The 26,042-nt window shown below is 41.7% G+C and overlaps 1 protein-coding gene across 1 annotated transcript; it reads right to left on the reverse strand.

Moving 5' to 3' along the window:
• Positions 1-11,119: 11,119 nt before the first annotated feature.
• On the reverse strand, positions 11,120-18,828 carry DPPA4 (developmental pluripotency associated 4). The gene is made up of 6 exons (XM_060637964.3): positions 18,588-18,828; positions 17,129-17,277; positions 16,992-17,042; positions 16,400-16,712; positions 13,959-14,154; positions 11,120-11,324 (listed from the first exon to the last, which is right to left on the reverse strand). Exons 1-6 carry the CDS (start codon positions 18,826-18,828, stop codon positions 11,294-11,296), a joined length of 981 nt encoding a protein of 326 aa, XP_060493947.2. The 3' UTR covers positions 11,120-11,293.
• Between the last annotated feature and the right edge of the window lie 7,214 nt (positions 18,829-26,042).

Genomic DNA, 26,042 nt, shown 5'->3' on the forward strand with positions numbered 1-26,042 from the left:
TTTAACTTTTTTTAATGCTTATTTATTTTTGAGAGAGACAGAGCATGAGCAGGGGAGGGGCAAAGAGAGAGACACACACACACACATACACAGAGACAGAGACACAGAATCAAGCAGGTTCCAGGCTTTGAGCTGTCATCACAGAGCCTGATGTGGGCCTCAAACCCAAGAACTGTGAGATAATGACCTGAGACAAAGTCAGATGCTTAACTGACTGAGCCACCCAGGTGATCCGCCTTGAGTCAGTCAGTCTTTAGCCAGGATTTCAGCTGTTACCTGCATCCTTTAAACCTCCCCAATATAACAAAGGTAGGGGGTCATGATGATAATTTGAGTATAAATATCAATTTAGACCTTGTGCCCAATAATTTTTAAAATGTCTCATTTCTCTTTTCAGTGTAACATGGTTAAATGGCTATACATCCCTTTGGAGAAAAGACTAGGGAATCATTATGAGAAATAATTGTCATGGTAGTACAGCATCCTTCCACCCAGGAAACCAGCCATCTCATCACCTAGTAGGTTCTGGATCTGAAAATCAGTTCAGGTCTGGGAGCTAAGCAGACATAGTTACTTTTTACTAGGGTGGCTGCACTCAGCTTTCTGCTCCTCTATTCTTGACTTTTGATTGTAAATGTTAAGAATCATCCTTTTTACAATATATACATATATCAAATTACTATACTGTATACTTTAAACTTATAGAATGTCATATGTCAATTATATCTCAATAAAACTGGGGAAAAATTTAAAAATACAAGTAGTTGACTTCCTACAAAGAAGAAGAAGAAGAAGAAGAAGAAGAAGATGATGATGACAACGACAATGACGACTATGTTGACTACACGAATGACTACTACCAAGTTGGGGAGGGAGAGGTGGAAGAGGAGGGGGAGGGGAGAAGGTTGTTAAAGAAAAGCAGCAGCAGCAGCAGCAGCAGCAGCAGCATTCTTGTTGGCTGCCCATCTCCTTTGCCCTAGGGATGCCAGGCTCTGTTAACCATCTCCACTGATCCCCCAGAGTCAAGTCCCCTTAGCTGCCCTCCAACCTTCCTGGTAATTGTGGCCTCCTGGTTTCTGCTGGTTAAGTGACACGATCTAACTCATTTACTTCAGAGCCCACTATGCCCAGAATGACATTAGCAAGCCCAGTTCTGTGACTGCCTTACCTACCATCAGCCCTCTTTGCAGAGGACCATTGCCCTTCTCAGCAATGCTTGTGCCCTCTCTCCAGCATGTTTCTCATGGCCTTAGTGAATGCTAGGTCCTCTGTGTCCTCCTGAGGAACATCCTCTGCTGGGTTCCTGGCCTCACATAACATATCCATCCCTGCATGTCTACATTCCTGTCTTCATATTCCCTCCTCTACCTTTTGCCAGGGCAGTGTGGGCATTCATACTTTGCTCAGTGCTAGCTGTCACTGTCTCTGGGCCTCTAAGAATCATCCTAGTAGTAAATGTGTCCCACCTACTAAGATCCTCACTAGGATGTTAAATTCTGTGCAAGAAGAAAGTACCCCCCAGGGGCAGCTGGGTGGCTCAGTTGGTTGAGCATCTGACTTGAATCATGATCTTACAGTTCATAAGTTCAAGTCCCGCATCCAGTGCTGACAGCTAACAGCTCAGAGCCTGGAGCCTGCTTCAGATTCTGTGTCTTCCTCTCTCTCTCCCCCTCCCCTTTTTGGACTCTGTGTCTCTTCCTCTCTCAAAAATAATCATTAAAAAAAATTTTTTTAATTAAAAAAAAGTGCCCCCCAAGACAATAAATTCTTGCTTATCTAGTGCTGAGCTCTGGTCCTTTCGATCAGTTGCTCTCAAAATCTAATCTGAGAATTATCCCCTAACTTCTGCCAGTACATGCTGGCTAATTTCTGCAGATCCTTTAGTGTATGTTCTCTTCCTTCCCTTGCGAGGCCCTTCCCTAGCTGGGTTATGCTGGAATTTAACTATCAGTTATTGGCCTAGTAGCTGGGAGAGGGGTTTGGAGGAATTTTTGAGGGGGTCACCTGTTACCCTGTTACCTTTGAGGGGAAGGAAATCTGTGCATCATCCTCCAGCCCAGAGGTGGTGCTACATCTTACTAGGGAACCACAGACCTCCTCTGTTAGTTCTGAGAATTATTAGCAATCTACAGAGTTGACACTCTCAGTGGCGTTCATTTCAATGTCCCCATCCAATGTTTCAGGGTCCAAGATTTGCCCAACCAGGTTGCTGACTTTAGCACAACAGACCTGCCTTTGCTAAAATACTAAGTCTCAGTAGCTCTGCAATTTTAGCTATCAGAGCTTCTGTTTGCGGCTCGGCTATGTCCATCCTTCTAACATGAGATCCATGGGCCTCTGTAAACTACAAGCTCCTTGGCTTTCATATCTCATCCTTAGTCTTTCAATGTTTGCTAATGGTCCTCAGTTCTTCATTATCCCATCAATGAACATTACTACAGCTGACCAATAACCAGCCAATTCCACTGTATTTATAGATCCCTTAACATCTGTATTTCCCAAATGCTTGTATTGCTTCATTTGCAAAGATATTCCCTACCAGGACATTTTTTCCCATCACCTCCACTAAAATCTCCACCAATTAAACCACCTGTGTGCGAGGGACTAACCATCCCTTACACGGCATTCAAAACTGTGTCCTTTTATGTTCACCAGCAGGTGAAATGAGCCAGTTCCAGGATCCCACCTTATCTATTTTCTGACTGCTCCTGGCACTACATGTATTTGTTCACGTCCTCCAAGAAGCAGATGCCAAGGCAAGATAAGGTGCACAAGAGACATGCTATAGGAAACAACTACGAAGGAAAGGAGAAGTGAGTCAGAAGGCTGGGAGAGCTACCAGAGCATGATGAAGCTTTAACCCCTGTGAAGGAGAGGGAAGGGAGTTTGGGGAGTTAGATTCTTGAACTATAGTGCAGTTGTAAGAAAGTTTTTGCAAGGTTGACAAGGAGTCCTCGAGTCTAAGCTACAAGACTACCTTCCCTTAAGAGTCCCTGCTGCAGTTAGTGGCTGGGAATAGCAGAGTTTTAGCATAGGCACGAACTGCATGGTGAAGAAACTAAAGTTGGGGCCACTAACCAATTACTCTCCCTGCAGTACAGAGCTGGAAGGCACATTTGCATGATCCCATCATGTTGAGATACTCTTCTTTGCCTGAATGTCCTGAAGACAGGGAAGAAAAATAGGGTTTACCCAGACATTCCTCTGCTGAGCACATCAACACTTTATACTTCCCTCTGAAATTATAATTACACTCAATGATGGGTAAAGAACAGGGCCAAATCACTTGGCTCAGAAATCAATTTGGGAAAAGTGTTGACATTTGCCAGTAGAAACAGAGCTATGGCAAACGGACAGATGCCTGATGGGAAACTATTTTCCCAACTATGGACTGTTAAATAAGTGGCTTAATCCATCACTTTCTTTCTATTTGAGGCTTAAACTCCTTCCCTCTTCCTGATCAGCACTTTTTTTGGGATTTTATTTTATTATTTATTTTAAAGTTTACTTCTTTTTTGAGATACAGAGGGAGTGTGAGCTGAGGAGGGACAGAGGATCTGAAGCAGGCTCTGCTGACAGCAGAGAGCCCAATGTGGGGCTCAAACTCACGAACAGCAAGATCATGACCTGAGCTGAAGTCAGAGGCTTAGCTGACTGAGCCACACGGGTGCCTCTTTAAGATTTTAGTTTTATGGGGTGCCTGGGTGACTCAGTCGGTCAAGCCTCCGACTTGGCTCAGGTCATGATCTCACGGTTCATGAGTTCGAGCCCCGCGTGGGGCTCTGTGCTGACAGCTCAGAGCCTGGAGCCCGTTTCATATTCTGTGTCTCCCTCTCTCTCTGCCCCTCCCGTGGTCATGCTCTGTCTGTCTCAAAAATAAATAAACATTAAAAAAAATAAAAAATAAAAAAAGATTTTATTTTTAAGCAGTCTCTACACCCAATGTGGGGTTCGAACTTACAACCCTGAGATCAAGAGTTGTGTGATCTACTGACTGAGCCAGCCAGGCACTCTAAGCACTATTATTATCAATCAGTTTCACCAGAGTTTTTCCATCCAGGACTGTGAAGTGGTACTAACAATAGTGAAGACTACTGCTATAAGGTTCTCTGATCTTAATCTCTTTCTTAAATATAATCGTTGTGCAGCGTCTTGATCCGGGTTATTTATCACAATCCTTTTAGCCATGTTAAGAGTTGTGGCCACAAAGAGTTGAGTCTTCATTCCCTTTCAGGTCTGGGCGGAGGCACTGCAACTGCCTAATAGCAAGCCTCGTCTTGAATATGACAACTTCTGTTAAAGTGAGCATTGTCTGCAAGTAGGTCTTGTGATCAGTGTCCAAAAATGAGGTACTACACTTAAAAAAATGTATGTTGGGGTGCCTGGCTGCCTCCGATGGGACAGCATGCTACTTTTGATCTCAGGGTTGTGAGTTCAAGCCTCATGGTTGGTGTAGAGATTACTTAAATAAATAACACTTTTTTTTTTTTAAATGTTATTTATCTCAAGAATTCAAAACACAGGTGGAGGCAGGATGGGCCATGGAGAGAGCCATGTATGGGAGTTGAGACTGAGAATAATGTCCTCTCCTCCTTCCCCATCCTTCTGCTTTCTCTGGCCTCACTTTATATAAAATTAGGCAAAATAATTCATTAACAGAATTATGACTTTACATGGTTACTGCCTTCCCAACAAGTGACTTTTTTTAATATGCATTTTACAGAGTCTCAGTTAATAAAAGGACTCACATTCCCATCTTTGTCCTGAGCAGAACAAATTCCCAATTTACTAACCCTGCTATCAGTGCTCAAGTTCTTTTTTGGCACCAGCTACATAAAGTGTCCCCAGATAGCCCATCCATTGGGGGGCACACTTGTCAGCCAGGGAAGTATTCTATTTGGGGCAAGTTAATATTAAAGAACAGAAGCTAAGAAAGATTTTAATAAAACAGGCATAGATCATGTTTGCATAGACCTGTAATTTGTGAAGTGTATTACATATAATTTCTCATTAAATCTTTACAATCCTTTGAGATAAAAACGATTATGGTCACTTAGGTAACAGGTACTCAAAATCAACCAGCAACTAAAATAGCACGGTTGGTAATCAAACCTAGGTCATACACTCCTTAATCTTTGCAGGTCATTAACAGTTTACCCAACACACACACCTGCCATATTGTTGTTTTGTTTTGTTTTGTTTTTGGAGACTCTACCCTCAGGTCAGGTCATTGCACATCAGGTTGTAGCCATGTTATTACCAACTATCTCAGGCAATGAAGGCACATAAATACTCAGTTAACAATTGCCTTCATTTCACAACACTTACCATACTATATGCACCCAACTGCATTGCATTACTGCCTTGTTCCACTTTGCAGAACTCCCAACACACAGCTGCATTCTACTTAAGTCTAGGTACCTTTGTTTTATTTTAATTAATTAATTAATTTTATTTTATTTTTTTTTGGAGAGAGAGAGAAGCAGGGCTCGAACTCACTTGAAGCAGGTCTCAAGCTCAGGAACCATGAGATCATGACCTGAGCGGAAGTCAGGTGCTTAGCAACTGAGCCACCCAGGCAGGTTCCCTTTCTTTTCTTTTTAAAGTAGGCTCCGCACCTAACATGGGGCTTGAACTCACAACCCTGAGACTAAGAGTCACATGCTCTACCAACTGAGCCACCCAGGCACCCAAGTCTATGTATTTTCTGACAGAGGAGCATGCTTAAATGCAAGAAAAACAGCTGTCACTGACACATTAAAACACAATACCAAATATCATTTTCCTAGAGTTATTCCATTCTTTTGGGCCTATAATATGCCTGCCACTCTGGCCATTATTTATTGGCTTAGAAAAACCATCAAATTCCTGTAGGGAGGGGCACCTGGGTGGCTCAGTCAGTTAAGGGTCTGACTTTGGCTCAGGTCGTGATCTCATGGTTTGTGAATTCAAGCCCATGTCAGGCTCTGTGCTGGCAGCTCTGAGCCTGGAGCTGCTTCAGATTCATTTGTCTCCCTCTCTGCCCCGCCCCAACTCATGCTTGCTCTCCCTCTCTAAAGCAAACATTAACAGGGGCTCCTGGGTGGCTCAGTCAGTTAAACATCTGACCTCAGCTCAGGTCATGATCTCGCGATTCGTGAGTTCATGCCCCACATCAGGCTCTCTGCTTACAGCCTTGAGCCTGGAAGGAGCCTGCTGCAGCCAGACTGTGTCTCCCTCTCTTTCTACCCCTCACCCACTCACACTGTCTCTCTCTCTCTCTCTCAAAAATGAATAAGCATTAAAAAAAATTTTTTTTAATAAAACAAACATTAACAAAAAATTAAAAACAAAATTCCTATAGGGAAAAAGATTTCCTTATGGGATTTTTGTTGGGCAAGGTGACATACCGATTCTAAATTTACGTAGAGAGGGTTCTTCAAACTCAATAAGAAAACAAATGATTCAATAAAAAATAGGCAAAGACTTTAACAGCCACTCCACCAAGAAGCTATATGGAAGGTAAATTAACACCACAATAAGATACCATTATTCACCTATTTCAATGGCTAAAATTTAAAAAACTGATCACATCAAGTTTCAATGAAGAAAGCAACTGGCTATGATACATTTCTGGTGAGAATACAATTATGTGACAACTATTTTGGAAAACTGTGGCAGTTTCTAATAGAGCTGAACGTACACTTAGTATATGACTAAGCAACCTCCCTGCTTGGATATTTACCCCAAGAGTGAAACTTGAGTGTTCACATAAAAACCACATGAGAAAGTTAATAGTGGCCTTAATTGGTAATCGCCAAAACCTAGAAATAACCAAATATCCTTCAACTGGTGAACAGGTAAACCTATTATGATACATCCACACAAAGGAATACTACTACTATTCATCATAAAAAGGAACTAATGATACATGCAAAAACATGAGTTAGTCTGCAATGTACTGTGCTAAATTAAAGAACCCAGATTTATTCTATTTATAAGACATCCAGGAAAAGACAAAATTGTAAGAACAGAAAATAGATCACTGATTTCCAGAGCTGGGAGGGGGTAGGAGTTGACTAGAAGAAATTTTCTGGAGTGATTAGAGTTCTACACCTTGTGTATGTAGTTACATGACTACATGCATTTGGCAAAACTTATAAGACTATACATTAAAATGAGTACATTTCACAGCATATAAATTATGCTTCCATAAACGTGAGAAGGCTAAAGAGATTAAATAAATTCCCAAAGCCACAGTTACTGAAATGGCTAATAAGTGTCTGGTAATTACAGACAACCTCAGTTCAGGAAACAGAGATAGAAACAAAACATAATAGGACATAATACAAATTACAGCAATTATTCTTGGCTGAGTATCTATTTATCACTTGCCTGACACCGTAATTGTTTTACATGCAAGTTTTTTTTTTAATCTAGCCACCCTGCAAGGGTGGTTTGCTATCTTCATTTAAAAAACCTAGTAAACTGAGCTTCAAGGATGTGAAGTTGAACTTATATCTAACTACCCCATAAGTTTAGGGCTCTTGTGTTCTTAACAAGAAATGTGGTGACTTCCAATCAGTATGTGCAAAAAACGGTTATTTTTAATGTTTATTCATTTCTGAGAGAGAGGAGTGAGAAGGAGCAGAGAGATAGGAGTCAAAGAATCTGAAGTGGGCTCTATGCTGACAGCAGAGAGCCTGAGGAGGGGCTCGGAATTCACTAACTGTGACATCATAACCTGAGCTGAAGTCAGATGCTTAACCGACAGAGCCACCCAGGCGCCTGGTATATAAAAAGTTGTAAGAGATGGAACATATCAAAGGAGGTTATCAAAGAAGTAAGATTTAAGCAGGGTTTTGAGTAACTTCTAACAAAAGGCTCTTGGCTTTTTGTTTTTAAAAATGTTATTCTCTACACCCAACAGTGGTGCTTGAACTCACAACCCTGGATCAAGAATCACATGCTCCACCAACTCGCCAACCAGGTGCCCCCAAGGCTTGTGTTCTTTAGGACAAAACAAAGGTCTTCTGTTGTCTTGGCCTACATTCCTTTCTAGTCTCAATCTAGATCTGTATTCTCAGGTTCTGAACTCCCAACATACTGACCCTCCAGTTTCTTTCCTACTCATCTCAGGATCCTCACAGGCCCTTCCCAAGGGTCAGAATTCCTTTCTTCTCATTTCCAGTTCAATGCTTATTTGCCCTTCAATCTGATGTCAGCTCAAAACTTTCAGGGAAATATTCCCTTAGGTAATGGATTTAGAAGAGATTAATAACATTTGGAATAATTTACATCCTCCAGGGCTTCCAATGTAGGTGGTGCCATAGCCAGAGAAAAGATAATCCAAGCAAATCCTTCTGAGAAGTGTCTTCTGGACCCAGTGATGTAATTTTTTGTAAGCCAGTATCTCCCCCTACTCTGTTTCATTCCAGTACTGAAGTTCTCCTTTCTTATCCTTCCAAACATGGTAATTTCAACAATGTTCTTATCCTGCAGGAAATGATGACTGAAATATTGGGTGATTACTGATGTTTTTAACACCTTTGGACTTCACATTCTAAAACAGGAAGATGGCGTGCTGGAAAAAAGACAAATCTTCCCGCTAAGTAGTTTTAAAAGAACTTGCTAGAGACCTTCTAAAATAGTACTGAGATATGTTCTTTTCTTAAACACTTACTTTTGATAGAGTGAGTGGGAGAGGGGCAGAGAGAGGGGGACAGGATCTAAAGCAGGCTTTGTACTGACAGCAGAGAGCCTGATGTGGTGCTTGAACTCATGGAACAGTGAGATCATGACCTGAGCCGAAGTCAGATGCTTAACCAACTGAGCCACTCAGGTGCCTCTAAGAAACCTTCTAAACAGAATACAAAACAGAATTCTGGGTGCTAAACACAGCAGAACATTTTTCTTCCCAAGAAGTGAGTCAAAGCAAGAAATTATTTTCCCAGAGAATATTGGGTACAATCAGAGAGTGAGTATATAGTAATACTTTTAGATAGAAGACAGAGACTTTTTTTTATACTGATTCCTAGGTAACTTGTAATTCATTCCTTTTACAGTTCACTTGAAACCTCTCCACATATCATTCACTGAACAAACATTTATTGAGCACCAACTGTGTCAGGCTGTTTTAGGAAGCTGTGACAACTAAGTGCAAAAAACTGACAGAAATTCCTTCATACTATTAGTGGTAGACCATCAATAACAAATATATATTTATGTTAGAGGAGATAAATGTTACAGAAAAGTAACGAACTCGAGCAGGGTGAGGAGGCTAAATGGTGCTGGTAGGGGTTGAAAAACAGCTTATGAGGGGGTTCAGAGCATGCTTTTTTTTGACCAAGTTACATTTGAAGAAAGACTTAAAAGTAAACAAAGTTAACCATATTGACTTCTGAGGAAAGATCATTCCGGTCAGTGACAAGGTCAAGGAACAGCAAAGGCAGAGTGTACCGGAGATGGGGTCAGAGGTGAGTGGCATGGAGTAGGAGATACTGAAGTAAGGCTTTGGAGGAATTAACGAGGACTTAGGTTTTTCTTCTGAATGAAACAGGACCCATAGAGTTTTGAGCAGGGGATCATGAGCTGACTTGTATTTCAAAAGGATCTTTTCATATATGCAACCAAGTATTTTAAGTTATTTAAAAAGTTTTCAGATATAAAAGTTGTTATAACACCTGTGTATTCTCTCATTAACCAAGCGTTAAATGCAAATCCTGTGGCTATGACAACCAAGACATTAACATTGCTGTAATATCATCTAATCCCTACTCTATATTCAAATTTCCTATTGTTCCCACCAATACCCTTTTAACTAGAGGAACTATAATTTACCATTCAAACCAGGGCAGTTTAAAAAAAAAAAAAGTGATGGGGCACGTGGGTGGCTCAGTCGGTTAAGTGTCCTGACTTCAGTTCAGGTCATGATCTCACAGTTCAAGAGTTCAAGCCCCATGTTGGGCTCTGCACTGACAGCTCAGAGCCTGGAGCCTGCTTCAGATTCCCTGTCTCCCCTCTCTCTGCCTCTCCTCTGCTCACACTCTGTCTCTCTCAAAAATGAACATTAAAAATTTTTTAAAAAGAGTGACATATGGCTTATACATGGTAAAATATATACATGCTAAGTACATAGCTTGGTGAGTTTTTACATAGGATAAGCCTAAATAACTGCCATCCAAAGCAAGGTAAGCTCACTTAAGGCTGAGACAACAGGTATAATCAGGACTGCCTGCCTCTGGATGAGTAGATGCATATTAAATCTTTTTGGTAAGAATAGCATCATTGATTATATTCCATCAGAGAACACATTTTTGTTTGTGTCATTCTTGGTGATAAACTGAACACGACATAGCCGACCTTCCTTGCAAAATCTACATTTTGAGGCACTTCCTTGCAAAAGCCCTTCCTTGCAAAATCTACATTTTGAGGCACTTGATCAGATACATTAATTCAAATTCAGTATATTAGTATTTTAAAATTTTCCCCATCTTCTCCTTAGGGCTGGGATCCTCGGAGATGTAGCCACTTCCAATTTTGCTTCCTGGCAGGGAGTTCATAGACTTCCTTCATGCAGATCCATTTGCCTCAGCCAGCAACATCTTGGCAGAACCTCTAACTTCGAAGCTCAGTTACTCCAACACCAGCTCTTGGGAGTTTTATGTGTCCATATCCCTTTGGAGCTAAGAGAAATTTGGAGGGCTGGCTCCGGATTTCTCCTATCGTCATTTCCACTGGACCTCATACCTTGCACACACAATGCTTGTGCACTTATGGGCAGGCAGATCTGCTACTTCTGTTTGGAATTGGCAATTTTGGAAATTTTCTTTCCCCCTGGCTCCTCCAAACATCAAGATCATACCCCAAGTTCCTTCTTATTAATAAGATGAAAAAGTCAATCACACTACCAAATGTTTACTTACCCTTCTGAAATAGAAGTGACCTTAACAGTTCTTTTAAGGTGGGAGACTGAGCTGAGCCTCGTGGAGGGGTGGAGGGGTGGAGTGGAGAACAGGTGTGTTTCCAGTGCTGGATTTCCATTCTCCGGACTCTGACTCCTCTAGAGGCTGCTAACCTTCTCAGTCTCTTGACTTTAAACTGTTAAGTACTTTAAACCAATGGGAAGGCAGGCCCTGTTTGGGGTCCGAGGGAAACATCTGCAACCCACCAGGCTGTGTGTCCTGTCAGCAGGAAGCGTGGAGGGTGGAGTGGTTTCCAGTCCAGCTGTCAGTGGCACCACTGAGTTGATGGTAGTTTCCTTCCTACCATCAATTATAATCACAGTCGTACCCCTTTTTCTGGTATCGTGATCTCATTGGAGGCTTTTCATTAACACCTTATTCCTAGAAAGCAAACAAAATGCTTGTTTTTTATAAAGATGAGATCCAAGATATATTAAGTTATACCCTTGAAAACAGCCAGGAAACCCACTGGTGGTCTGCCAGTAAAATTGCTCTTAAAGTGTAGGATAGTGGGTGGAGAGCATGTGACCATATCATCAAGGTGTGATAATTAGCCAAGTTATGTGTCTGTAATATGTTCCTGCCCTGTGCAGCCCATGGGCAGGAGAGGCCCCAGAGTGGATCTTTTATTATTTGCCCAGCAGCCTCAGTAGATCATGAAAGGTCTCTGCAAAGTGACCTCAATTTTATTCAACTTGCTTGGCAGCAGCAACTGTGGCAGGAAGCAGGACAGGCAGAAGAGAGAAAAGACAAGTTCATGCTCACATACTTCCTCCTGTGGGAGACAGTAACCATGCCAGGGCCCCAGGGCTCCCACCCCCTTTAGGCTTCTGTGCCTAGCTAGCTGTCCAAGACCCCTGGTGTTCACTAGTCTTGACACCAAGGATGGCCCCCGTGCAGACCAACAGAGGATGGCAGGATTGTTCCAGGGCGATAGAGGGCTGGGGAGAGGGATCTCTGTGAGGCAAGTCTGGGCTATACCAAGTCCCTCTGTTCAGAGGGATCATCTTCTTTCCACCCTCCCTCTCTGTTCAACCCTCCCCCAGACTAAGCCCAGAAGCACACCTAGGCTCGCCCTTGCAACACAGCACAAATGGAAAATCCCTTTAAGCATCTCATTGCTGCACCTCTCCATTCGTGCTTTCAGAAAGTCCCTCCAATTGTCCTCTCTCCGTCTCTGCTCCTCATAGTCAAGCATCACCAAACCACCTGTCTCCTTGACTGCTTTGAATCTCTTATATTATCCAAGCAAGTATATCATTTGTACCTTCCTCAGCTTCATTTGATATTACTTAAAAGCCAGATTCTGTTTTGACACCTCTCAAAGATGCTAGGCCCTTAAAACATATCAAAAATAACTTTCCCACAAGATTTTTCTAACGGATCTCACTCCCTTCTCTCCTTGGCAATGTAAGCCTCAGCACTTGCTTCAAACCCTTCAGTGGCCCATTTCGCAAGAAAGAGCTGTGCCCCGCCAGATTCCTCATCCCTCACTCTAACCCTTGATATTGTTTGCAAAAGTTTGCATATGTACCCTTTTCCTTAAAACTGCACTTAAAAGTGCAGGGTTCTCTATAAAACTAAATACAATGGTCTTCTGGAATAAAAGTTTCTTTACTGGCATGTAAACTTCTTTATGGCTTTTCAATTTTAATACCTTAGGTGATTTTTGCACACCTTCCCGTCCCATTGGCTCCTCATACAAGAGATGTGGAACCTGAGGCCAGAAAGCGAAAGCCTCATGTGTAAAGGTATGGAAATGGAGGACTTCAGTGGAGGACTGCCCCCTCCCTGAGTCAATGCTTCAGCTCGTGCTTGGAGACAGTGAAACAGTACTTAATGCACTTCATCCCACCCCCATTTGTCAATTGCAGCGGCTTATTTTAATAAAAATATTTCCCACCCTTATTTACAAACAGCAATCTTAATGAATTAGCTAGTCTAGTTTACACAGAAAAAAACAAAATACCAGGCCCCTTCCCCCCCTAGAGCTATTCCTCATCAGCCATTCAATATGTTGATATCAATTGGCTTAGAATTTAAATTACAGAGAAAGTCCTTTTGTAGCCTTCCTTCTGTTTTCTTCATAATTGTGCTTCTAAAGTTGGTTGTTTGGTGATTACAAAGATATTTCATTGATCACATCACATAACTAAATGATATCTTTTAAAAGAACACCATTGGCTACTGGATAAATTCTAACATTCAAAACGTACTATATAATTAGACTCCAACCAATCTTAAAATCTATAATGCTCAATTTGAGCCCAAACTGTTTTTTTTTCATACATTGTATGTTTCCATCTTTATGACTTTGCTGAAAGGAATTCAGTTTGCTGGCCTAATTAATACCCACAATTGGTTGAATACTTACATATGTCAGACATGGTGCTAAGCACTTTGTATTTATCAACTCATCTAATCTCCACAATACTTCAGACAGGCATTATTATGCCCATTTTGTAAGGTGAGGAAGCAGACTCATTGTTTACCATATTCTGTCATACTAAAATACTTACAGTTTCTACTTTGGCCTAACTTCTTTCAGCCTTGGCTTTGGTCCCTATACTAAAAAATAAGTTTTCTCCTTCTTTCCATCTAGGCAATTCTTCCTTTAAGTAAAGAAACCTCTGATACAAGTCATCCATGGCTTTTACAGGTGTTTATATACCAGTCCATCCACATGAGACTACAGTCTACTTAAAGGGTTGTGTTGTCGTTTTGCTAGTTATTTGTGTAAAGTGCATATACCATTCATATAGTAATGAATCAATATTTGTTTCTCCGTTATTATGGGTGGGTCTCTAGGTGGAAGCATTAAACCCTGACCTATAAATGCTCTTTTTCCTAGGAAAACACTTAACCTAAGTAATAATTTCCTTAGAACTCTTTACTGACAACTTGTACATGAAATACAGGGCTATTTAAGATTAACATGGGTCTCCTCCTCCCCCTCCCCCCCCCCCAAAAACCAGGTGTCCAGTTTTAGTTTGTAGAAAAGCACCGGGTAATTACCTCCGAACACATTTGGGGCACAGCATATTGTCTTCCAGGTGTGGGGGTGGAAAATTACAGGCAGGTAGCAGAAAGAGGGCACACACTCTTCCCTGTTTTTCAGGCACCCAGGCTTGCCCTGCATGAAACTGTAGGTGAACCCAACCCTCTGTGTCTGCAGGCAGACTTTTCCCATGGACCACACACCACCGGACACCTGGGGAAGGAAAGAGAGGGAAGTATGAACACAGCATGACCAAAGTCTAATGTTCTTTTGGTCGAGAATGTATCAAGGTCTTTTGTTTCTTCTGCTTTTCTCAAGTGCCAGCCCCAGGATATGAATCCTAGCTTAACCTACTCTGTCCTGCTTCCTTTTAGAAAATAACCCAAAACAGTTCTTATGAAAACTTAAAAAAAAAAAAAAAAACCCAAAAAAACCCAAAAAACAAAAAAACCTAAAAGTATAATTGGAAGGGGTACTTTCCCTCTCTCCATCCTAGGTTTGCAATAGGGACTCCTTTTTTGGGGGAGGGGGAGACCTCCTTAACAAAAAGATCCACCAAAGAAGATCAGTTTATTAACATGTATGGCACTTATCACTTGGAAGAAACCAACAAAAATGAACTCAAAATGGCAGCTTTTAATTCCAGTTTATGCAACATCTTTTACAAAGAACAATGAATTTCTAAAGAAATGACTCGACAGGGGCACCTGGGTGGCTCAGTTGGTTAAGCTTCCGACTTCAGCTCAGGTCATGATCTCACGGTTCATGGGTTTGAGCCCCACATCGGGCTCTGTGCTGGCAGCTCAGAGCCTGGAAACTGCTTCAGATTCTGTGTCTCCCTCTCTGCCCCTCCCCTGCTCATGCTCTGTCTCTCTCTCTCAAAAATAAACAAACATTAAAAAAAAAAAATGATAGGACAAAAGAAAGCAGTTTAAGGCTGGGGGAGGAAGGAGGGCAGGCGGTGGGAAGATAAATCTACAGGAAAGAACTAAGCAGTAAGTTTTGTTTGCAAGTGTCTTTAGTGCTGTCTCTCAGTTGATTGCAGCCAAAAGAGAAATTAAAATCTGCCTTTAGGTAGTAAAAAAGGATGTTTTTCTGCTGCTCCTTAATTGCCATCAGCTCAAAACAGTTTTTATTATAAATTTTAAAACAATTTAGAATAGGTATAATTTGGTGTGATATATTCTGGTTTCCTTTAACAGAAAGACTAAACCAGAACAGTCTGGCCTTCATGAAATAGACTTAGTGGTCTCAACAGGCATTGTATTGTGCTAACCAGTTTATAGTCTCCCTTAATTTTATGTCCTGTAATTCTTACAACTTTATGAGGCAGGTATAATTATTAACCTATTTTACAATGAGGAAACTGGGAACTATATTAGACAACTAGTTAATGTCATTCACTTAACAGATGCTAGAAGATCCAGGGCTTAAGCTCAGGCAACTGATTTTAGAGCCTACCTTTATTTTTAATTCCATAAAAAAGGGGAAAGAAATATAGCCCAGATTGCCACTTCCTTCTGATGACATCAATAATTTACAGTAGTGGTTCTCAAAGTGCGGGCCCCAGACTACCATCATCAACACTGGCTAAAAGATTATTAGAAATGAAAATTCCCAGGGTGCCTGAGTGGCTCAGTTAAACATATGACTTTGGCCCAGGTCATGATCTTGAGGTTCATGGTGCTGACAGCTCAGAGCCTGGAGCCTGCTTTTGATTTTATATCTCCCTCTGTCCCTCTCTGTCCCTCCCCCACTTGCACTCTGTCTGTGTGTCTCTCAAAAATTAATAAACATTAAAAAAAATTTTTTTAGGGGTACCTGGGTGGCCCAGTCAGTTAAGCATCTGACTTCAGCTCAGGTCCTGATCTCGCGGCTCCTGAGTTCAAGCCCTGTGATGGGCTCTGTGCTGACAGCTCAGAGCCTGGAGCTTGTTTTGGATTCTGTGTCTCCTTCTCTCTTTCTGCCCCTGCCCCGCTCGTTCTCTGTCTCTCTCTTAATAAATAAACATTTGGGGCACCTGCATGGCTCAGTCGGTTAAGTGTCCGACTTCAGCTGAGGTCATGATCTTCCGGTTTGTGACTTTGAGCCCTGCGTAGGGCTCTGTGCTGACAGCTCAGAGCCTGGAGCCTGCTTCAGATTCTTTGTCTCTCCCTCTCACTTCCCTTCCCCTGCTCACGCTGTCTCTCAACAATAAACATTAAAAAAATTTTTTTTTAAAGAATAAACATTTTTTAAAAATTAAAAAAAAAAATTTACTTAAAAAGAAAAAAAAAATGTAAAATTCTCAGGCCCTATCACAGACCTGAATCAGACACTTTGTGGGTAGGGGTCAGGAGTCCACCAGTCCTTCAGGTGATTTTGACATACCCCAATACCCTGAAATTGATTGGAGGTTAGTTATCAATAGCATTTTTTCCTCAACTGGACCAGAGGCAGATCTCAATATTGGGCTTACCATAGGCATCTTGTGATGATTCCACTGTCTCCATCTTCCCAGCCGTGGATGCAATTCTGGACCAGGAGGCAAACACAGCATCCGGGGCTGAAGTTGTCACAACCACCGTTTCGACTCCTTCCGGAAGAGGATCAGACCCAACGAGGGCCTGCATCCCACCCTCAGGGGGAGCAGCCACTTCAGGAGGGTGGGTTCCATGAGAAGAGCTCTTTTTCTTAGAATTTTCCAGAAACATTTCTCCCTTGTCCATCTTTGACCTTTTTTGTGATGGTGTGAGAATCTTGGCCTCCTTTGCAGTGAGGGGAATGTTCTTCTACAAAGAGGGTTGGTAAGGTTAAGGTGCTGTCAAAGTTGGCTAAGTTGACAATAAATTAATTTTAAAAATAAGATAACATTTTTTCTTTAAAAAATAAAAGTTCAGCCTCATTTTTATTACTCTGTGCAGAGTTGGTGAGAAGGTGGGGAGGGGGTGCTGATCCTCCCCACAGGGGAGGAGTGGGGCCGGAAGGAGGAGCTAAGACAATCCCTCCACTTTTTGATGCTAAAACAGGTAATTAGAATGAGAACTAAACCTTCCACACAAATCACTTACCATTTGATTCGGGTAAGCAAATTCACACAGCCGCCTATATGCATCTAATTTCTAAGACAAGAGAAAAATGAGTTAACCGTCTAGTAAGGTTCCTACCCTTCCTCCCGGGAGCAATGCCTCCCACCCCAGGCCCTCACCTGGCCTTTGGTACTCAGCTTCAGTTGTTGGCACCAGGCCCGCACCACGTCTCTATGAAGCAAGTTGACTGGTGGCAGTGTGGAAGGTAATGGAGGAATAGGGATTTTCTTCCGAATTCTTACTCTTGCATTGTCTTGTGCTGTCTTTTCTGAATAGGAAGTTGGAGGAGAATGGGATAAAATCAGTAAGAACTCACTTTTGTGTAGCCTTCTGAAGTGTCAAAGTACGGGGACGCGTGGGTGGCTCAGTTGGTTAAGTGTCCAACCCTGGTCATAATCTCACAGTTCGTGGGTTTGAGCCCAGAGTGGGGCTCTGTGCTGACAGTGTGGAGCCTGCTTGGGATTATCTGTCTCCATCTTTCTCTGCTCCCCCCCCCCCCCCCCCACTCACATTCTGTCTCTCGCAAAACAAATAAAATGTCAGAGTACAACTTAGTTCTCACAGTCCAATCCCCATTGTATAGTTCAATGACTTACAAAAGAAGACCCCCTAACCTTCCAGGGACAGAACCTCAAATTTAGGACTGATTTGACTCATAAATATCCAGTTTTTACTTCCTGAAACCCCCCACTTGCTCCTTTCTGTGAGCCTTAACCCACAGACTCCAAGGAGATTGTACTAGAAATCACATTTCCGGTCCAGGTTAATGATTGAAATCTTAAACCTCACATCGTCAATCATCAGTGGTACCTTGTCCTCTCACCAAAGAACAAAATAAGCCACCCATTCCCATAATTATGTCAGCCCACCCATCAGGGCAGGGCTCTGGTCTCACTGCACACAGGTTCCTCACAGACTCCCACTGTTCAGGAAAGACTTCCACAAGACACTCCCAGAACAGTCAACTAGAGGGCTACACAAAAGTGAGTTCTAATTATTCCATGGAAACTATAAACAAGCCTTCACCCCACCCAACCCGAGCCAGCAAAATCTTGTCCTCAATTCTTAGAAGAGGGAGCAGAGGGGTGCCTGGCTGTCTCAGTTGGTAGACTCTTGATGTCAGGATCGTGAGTTTGAGCCCACGTTGGGTGTAGAGATAACTTAAATAAATAAATAAATCTAAAAAAGGAAGGAAGGAAGGAAGGAAGGAAGGAAGGAAGAAAGGAAGGAAGGAAGGAAGGAAGAAAAGAAAGTAGAGTTTCAAGTGGATTTAAATTTATAGCAGTCTGTCCCTAAATCACTGCACATTGAGATCCTTAACCAAGTAGCCAGTGAGGGCAAAATGATGATCAGAACCAATAATGTTGTTGGAGTTTGGAGACCTGAAGACACCAGTTTTAATACAGGTGCCTGAAAGAAGGCTTCAGGGAGATGACACTTAAGCTAGGTCTCAAAGGAAGAGGAGGGTTTTCAGAACACAGGACCAATTTTCTTTCTTACTTTTCTACTCTTTCAGAAAAGTTCCTCAGTCTTCTTAAACCCAAGATAATGAGATTTGAGGACTTGTAGCGTTCTTACCTTTGTCTTCTTTCATAGATCTTTTTTGTTTGGTCCCGTTCACTGAGGTTCTTGGTAACTTTGGTTCACCAGAAGCTTGCTGTTTTTCTGTGGCTTCTTTTGATACAGGTTGGGATTTGCAAGCGAAATAGTCTTCCCCTGACTTCTTTGTGGAGTTCTGCTGAGAGAGGAGCCAGTCAGTTTTCCCTCGGGTGCCCGACCCACCACATACACTACCTGCCTTGAGATTGCTCACATCCATGGCACCAAGGCATTCATTGCATACCACTGGCAGTATGGATTCTCCTGTGGCAAATCTTCTTAATATCCAGGTTTACTTATAAGACGGGGAAGCAATGATGGGGAGTTACTTTTAAAATATAAGAAAAGACAGAAAATACGGATACAAACAAAAGTAGAAGAAGCTAGGCTCTTTACTGGGGGTGGGGGCAGCCCTTGTATTACCCACCCTATCCATTATCTCTCACCTGAAGATATTCTTCCCCCATTCCTCTATTCTCGGCCTCTTCCGAAGAAAGTTTCCCCTACTATTGCCAGAAGGATTCTATATACTCATTCAGTGGTTTCTGTGTTTAGCCTGAAGATATACAAATGTCTTTAATTCAGCATATCAGCCTCTCCATTGCCCCAAGGGCCAGAGAATTCCTTTCCAGTCTGTTTCTGTTGGCCTGATGGGTTATCACTCACTCCACCTCAGCCTTTTTTTTTTTTTTTAAGTTTTATTTATTTTTGAGAGAGAGAAAGAGAGACAAAGTGTGAGCAGGGGAGGTGCAGAGAGACAGGGAGACACAGAATACAAAGCAGACTCCAGGCTCTGAGCTGTCAGCACGGAGACCGACAGGGGCTTGAACTCCTGAACCACAAGATCATCACCTGCACCGAAGTCTGAGGCTCAATGACTGAGGCACCCAGGAGCCCCTCCACCCATCTTCTAATCACATTCCTAAATCTTTCTCTTTCAGAATCTCACTTCGAGTATTCCTCTGGAAACCCTTTCTAACCTTTTCAGACCAAGTCAAATCTCCTACATATTGCCTCATTCCTCCCACTTACCAGTTGCAGTTTTACATTTGCTTGTGTGATCTGGTCAATGCTTGTTACTCCATCTGATTATAAGCTCTATAAGGGTAGAATTTCTTTCCCTTTCATCATAGGCACTCAGTAAATATTGGTTAATTGAACCAAAAGAAACAACAGTAGGAATACAGTGATTTGAGAGAGAAACTAACATTTTTTGAGCCTCTACCTTACTAGGGTGTTGACATGTTTCTTATCTTCATTTACTCCTCACAACAAGCTGGTGACAATTTATTACTTTGTTTTTCGGACACAGAAGTTGAGGCTCAGAGGCCGCGTAGTTTAGGACATGCAGGAAGGCACTTCACATAGACAAGAAAGCCTGGATTAGCTCCTAAATCTCAATCTTTTCCAGCATCTCCAAGGAGGGAGTACAGGACAAATTAACATTTGTATGCTATTTTACATCTGTATAGCAACTACACATTCTTATTCAAATTTCACTTTGGCACAGCCTTACGCAAGTGACTCACTTTGGGGCCTCGCAAACCTCTCAAAATGGCAAGGGCAAAAATGATGGTTCCAAAGAAAGAGACTCTAGAGAGTGCTCAGGTTCCCCTGGCATGCAAGTTCGATGCTTCTGGAAGTCTTAAACCTCTCTACCTCTAATTTCCGTCTGCGGGGCTTGTCAATATATCTGGCTTCTGATTATCTGCTAGCCCCAGTGACCCTGGGAAAAGACAACTTCAGACCCAGCACTTTTGGTTGGACACTGATGTCTGTTGAAGGCAAATTAAACGATCTAGTTCTCTCCCAACCTCAGCTCAATGACCTCTTCCTAAAGTTTTCCCCTCACCTCCCCTTTCCTCCTGCTACCACTTCCCTCCAGCCCTGCTACTTAATTCTTCTTTTGGACAGGATAAAGCACCTTTTCAAACCCAAACAGGAAACCCCATTTCTTACTGTCTCCTCTCCCCAATATACCAGGCTGCGATCATCATTTAGAACTTTACCGCGTTTTTTCGTTTTTTAACAAGAGGAGAACATTCTAAGGCACATTCTTTTCTCCTCATAATTGGATCAAATATGCTCAGCAGGAGAGAGAAATATATGAGAAGACTCTCAAAGACAGATAGAAACAAACCCAGTAAAATTGTACTTACCTTTTTGCCTTTTGCTTTCTCCATATCCAAAGAGAAGTCAAGGTTGACAAAAATAAACCCTTAATTCTGAACCGGCCCTGGGCCCAAGACTCTTTTAAAAGTCTCCTCCCACTCACTGTCACCCAAGGGCGGTCTTCTTTTTCTCCTCCCCGCCCCCCTCCCCCATAATTTGTGAATGCCGATATTCATGAGTTGACTCTTGTATGAATTAATAATACCATTCCTATCCACTTTCTGTGAGCTTTTTAACATAATCAATTACAGAGTAGTTCAAGAGACTTTAGGAAACTGACAACTCCTTCAGAAAAATTCCAAGGCAGAAACAAAAGTTGCTACAGACTTCTGAATGGGTTGTGTGAAGGCATTTAATGATGCAACTTGTGGAAACAATAGAATTCCAGGGCCAGACTGGTGGTTTGAAGAAAGCAAAACCATCCTCGTGTTCCACACACATTTTATTTCTTAAGCAAGCTACTCAACCAATCACAGTTCCAGCTTTCCATCTGTACTTACAATAACCAGCACCTTCCTGTCTACCAACAATTAAGAAAAGTAGTTTTTAAAGCCTATTGAGTGTTTGTTATGTACCAAATTTTAGGTTTAAAAGTTCACAGCCATTATTTTATTGTCCTCTAATTTATGGATGACACAAGTATGTATAAAATTATACCGGTAACTTGCTGAATGATGCAGTAAGTGAGAGACCCAGAAATCAAGTCTAGGTGAGCTTTATTCTACCCCTCAAGACCCTAACTTACTAACTCCTAAGCAAGGTCAAGATTCTCTCTTTAAAAACAGTGTGAAAATGCCTCCTGCTCAGATTGCTTCTCCCTGTCAAACTGTGGAGGATCAGAAATGTGAAGCGAAGGGGAATTTCCTAAGTTAAGAACGAGTGATTGTGGGAGCGCCTGGGTGGCTCAGTCGGTTGAGTGTCCGACTTCTGCTCAGGTCATGATCTCGTGGTTTGTGAGTTCGAGCCCGGAGTCGGGCTCTGTGCTGACAGCTCAGAGCCTGGAGTTGGCTTCAGATTCTGTGTCTCCCTAGCTCTCTGCCCCTCCCCCACTCGCACTCTCTCTCTCAAAAGTAAATAAACATTTAAAAAATTTAAAACAAACAAAAAACCCCCAAGTGATTGTGGGTGGTGCCTGGGTGGCTCACTTGGTTAAGCGTCCGAAGGCTGTTCAGGTCGTGAGTTTCAGCTTAGAGCCTGAAGCCTGCTTCAGTTTCTGTGACTCCTTGTCTCTCTGCCCCTGCTCCACTTGCGTACGCACGCGGGGGCTCTCTCTCTCTCTCTCTCTGTCTCTCTCTCTCTTAAAAAGAAATAAGCATAAAAAAAAAAAACAAAAAAAACGAGTGATTGTGAGATTCAGACCTCCCTCTGTCAGGTTACAAAGTCAGCTTTGTGCCTTTGTTTTGTTTTCCTATATCTCATTGTGTTCCCCAAAATGATGAAGAAGAAATTATCCTTACCCAGAATGAAGGTGACACTTTGCTCACAGGATAGAAATACCTGGATGTAGGATGTAAATAAATGGAACCAGGAGTACAGAAGTGTAGCTGAGGACTGAGCAATCACCAAAGTGCCAAAGAAGAAAGCAAGTATTTAGAATCTAGATCATCTGGGAGGTCATATGGAGGTTTTGATTGATAAATATTTTATTCTGATTCATAGACAACAACCAGTAAATACTTACTAGTTGAGGTTTACTTAATATATAATATATATAAAGTATTTGAATGAATCATCTTTCTTTTCCAGTGTAAGTGGAGGTAACATTGCTAAATTCTAAATTAAGTACAAACCCAGATACTGAAACATCTCATCCTGGGCAAGGTACAATCTATAATCTCTGTATTTGTAGATGGAGTATGTATTGAGATTATGATTTAGAAATTCTTAGACCTATCGTGATTTGGGGGAATACAATTTCTGAAAGAATAGCACCGACCATTAAAAAACAAAAACAACAACAACAACAACAAACAAGTTAGGGGCCACCTGCGTGGCTTGATTCAATCAGTTAAGTGTCCAACTTAGGCTCATAATCTTAGGGTTCATGAGTTTGAGCCCCACATCAGGCTCGAGCTAACTGGGATTTTCTCCTTCTCCCTCTCTTTCTGCCTCTCTCTCTCTCAAAATAAACAAATAAATAAAGGTTAGCTGATATTCTATATTTAAAGAGGATTGGCACAATTTAAAATATTTGAGCATAAATGGAAATAATATTGAGTTCTTAAATGAAGCCAAAAGCCAAATACTTTTGTTGGGCTTGGAGTGATGGTAATTTATAAGCAATCTTGAGCAAATACAATGTGTTTGTGTTTTGGTTTCTCAAAAGTAAAATAGTAATATATGTAAGTTCATTGTATTTTTTAGTTTTTTTACACATACATTTATGTGTAAAATTTCTTAAGAACATTTAGTAGTCAAAAGAAAAACTGTTTACTGCTTTTTAAAATGTTTTTATGTCAATGCCTAAAGTTCTATTCATCCTTAGTCGAAGAAATATACATAACTGAATCTCACATTCATTTATTGAACAACAATATTCAATAAATGGATAGGTACTATGTGCTTAATACAGGAGATACAGTGGTGAACAAAAGCAGACAAGGAAGGATAGACATTAAGTAACACAATTATTAATTAATAATATAATCTTATTTCTTTTCTTAAATTATATTTTTAAATAATCTCTATATGGTAGGAAAAGAGAGGGAAAGGATAGGACCTGAGGTCCCTGGGTGGGGAAAAAACACAGATTTTCGAACAATGCTGGGAGTGTCTGACCACAGCAAACCCCCTCAGGCGACTCCCTCTCAGGTTTCCTTCCGGAATCTGACAAAAGACCTGACTAAAAATAAGTAGACCGTAAAACCTAAGACCCACAAGGAACTGGTATGGCCCTAAACCACCCCTCATCAGGAATGGTCAACCCAGCACCCAGAGTTATCCAGCCAATAAGGGTGGGACCTAAGAAGGTCTGAGGTGTGGAGGGAAAAAGGCACTGACCCGAACCTTATAAAACAAGAACATTTGCCTATTGTTGGGGACTTTCGAAATGTCCCCTCTCTATAAAGACAGCTTTCCTACTATCCTTACTTTCTAATCTTATTTAATAAATTTTGCCTGCTGCTCATTTTACATCCACCTCTTCATTCTTCGAAGTGGCGAGACAACAAATCCTAGGTATTGAGGTAAAAAATCCTGCAACATCTACACCCAATATGGGGCTCGAACTCACAACTACTGACCAAGCCAGACAGGCACCCCTAATAAAATAATCTTTACAGGATTTTAAAATGCATTAAATTTGTTTATACATATTACCAAAACAATGAAAACTACTCAGTTATGACCCCTAAAAGGCAGAAAAGCTCCCTACATTTGGTGAGCTGCAATCAGGGTTTTGATCTCATCAAGGAAGTCGAAAGTCAGATCTGAAGAACCAGAAGAACCGAATTAACTGAATAGAGGGAGGGCAGGGACCAGCTCAACCTGTTTCCAGAACTGAACCCAGGCTGTGAGGGTGGAGCTCAGAGTGGGGGAGGAGAAAAATGTTAGCTGAGTCCAGATAGGTTGACCTTTGAATCTTTTTTAGGCAAAGAGCAGCGGAAAGCTAATGAACAATTCAAGGTGGGGTGGGGGTGAGTGGACAGTAATGACCATTTTGTAAAAATCTTTCAACTAAAATTAGAAGAGTTGGAGAGGGATCCATGTAGACACCGGAAGGTGAGTTGGGAGGCTAGTGTAGCAGCTTAGGTGGTAATGGAGAATTGTGGGTAAGAGTACAGACTTCAGAGCCAGACTGCATTTAAACCCTGACACCCTTTACCTAGCTGTGTGACCTTGGGCAAGTTATCTAACACCTTAAAGTCTTTCCCTTTCCTCACCTGTAAAATGGGAATGTCGAATATAATAGCCCTTACTCAGAGGGTTGTGGGGATGGTTAAATTGGCTCTCACATGTCCCGAATAAACAATGTCTAATGCAGCACAGGTTGGATCAATGCTAGATGTGTTGAGTAGAACACATGATAATTTTATCTAAGTTAAAAAAAATTTTTTTTTTAATTTGGGAATAGCAGAGGAATTGCAATTTAAGATAGACTGGCTATGACCCATAGGCAAATTCAAAGCGACAAAAGGAAAGACAGCTTTTATTAGGTTTTAGGAGGAAATTTGGGGAGGGTTGTTTTAAACTTTTTCTTAAATTTACTTATTTTTGAGAGACAGAGAGAGATGGGGCACAAGTTGGGGAGGGGCAGAGAGAGAAGGAGACACAGAATCTAAGGCAGGCCCTCAAAGCCCGATGCGGGGCTTGAACCCACAAGCCATAAAATCACGACCCAGGCCAAAGTTGGACGCTTAACCGACTAAGCCACCCAGGAGCCCCTAGGGAGGGCTGGTTTGAACTGAAGTTTATTGGAGAAGAACAACAGTTTGAGGTTGTGGTTTCTCAAAGGCACCATGTTGCCCTCCCTTGTTGAAAGGATTCTTCCTTCTAACTGCTGGTTATGTGGGCTGCAATGAGGGATACAAGCATGGGTGCTCCTTTTTCAAAGCTTTCCCGCTCTATTGTAAAGGAGGGTACCTTTATTTCACAGAGGTTTCTATTAATAGAGTGTGGGAGATGAATAACTATTTGAGAGATATGGAGTATTCCTGCCAGGTTTTCTTTTTTGTTTCTCTGTGTATTTCTCTTCCAAAAAAAAAGTTTTAATTGAATAAAATGATCTGAATTAATGAGGCCTTTACTTGTGTATCTGGAGGCAATGAATCTTCCAGAGTCATTAATCTGCATTTACAGAAGACAAAACAGGATTGTATCACATACAACCACCATTTTATATTTGATGGAATGGAGAGATTTGAGAGGAGGTAACTGTGGAGGCTGGTTGGAGGACTTGTCTAAATCTGTCTGTGCTATGTATTCTGAGAAGTGCTGGGTCAAAAGTTAGGTTTATTAAAAATATATATAGGGGCGCCTGGGTGGCTCAGTCGGTTAAGCGTCCGACTTCGGCTCAGGTCACGATCTCGCGGTCTGTGGGTTCGAGCCCCACGTCGGGCTCTGGGCTGATGGCTTGGAGCCTGGAGCCTGCTTCCGATTCTGTGTTTCCCTCTCTCTCTGCCCCTCCCCCGTTCATGCTGTGTCTCTCTCTGTCCCAAAAATAAATAAACGTTAAAAAAAATTAAAAATATATATATATATATATTTGAGTTCATATCCAGAATGATTTCTACCAATTTATAACAGTGTATAAGAATACCTTTC

This window comes from Panthera onca, chromosome C2, assembly GCF_046562875.1.
Source record: "Panthera onca isolate mPanOnc1 chromosome C2, mPanOnc1 haplotype 2, whole genome shotgun sequence".
In the NCBI taxonomy this organism is placed as follows: domain Eukaryota; kingdom Metazoa; phylum Chordata; class Mammalia; order Carnivora; family Felidae; genus Panthera; species Panthera onca.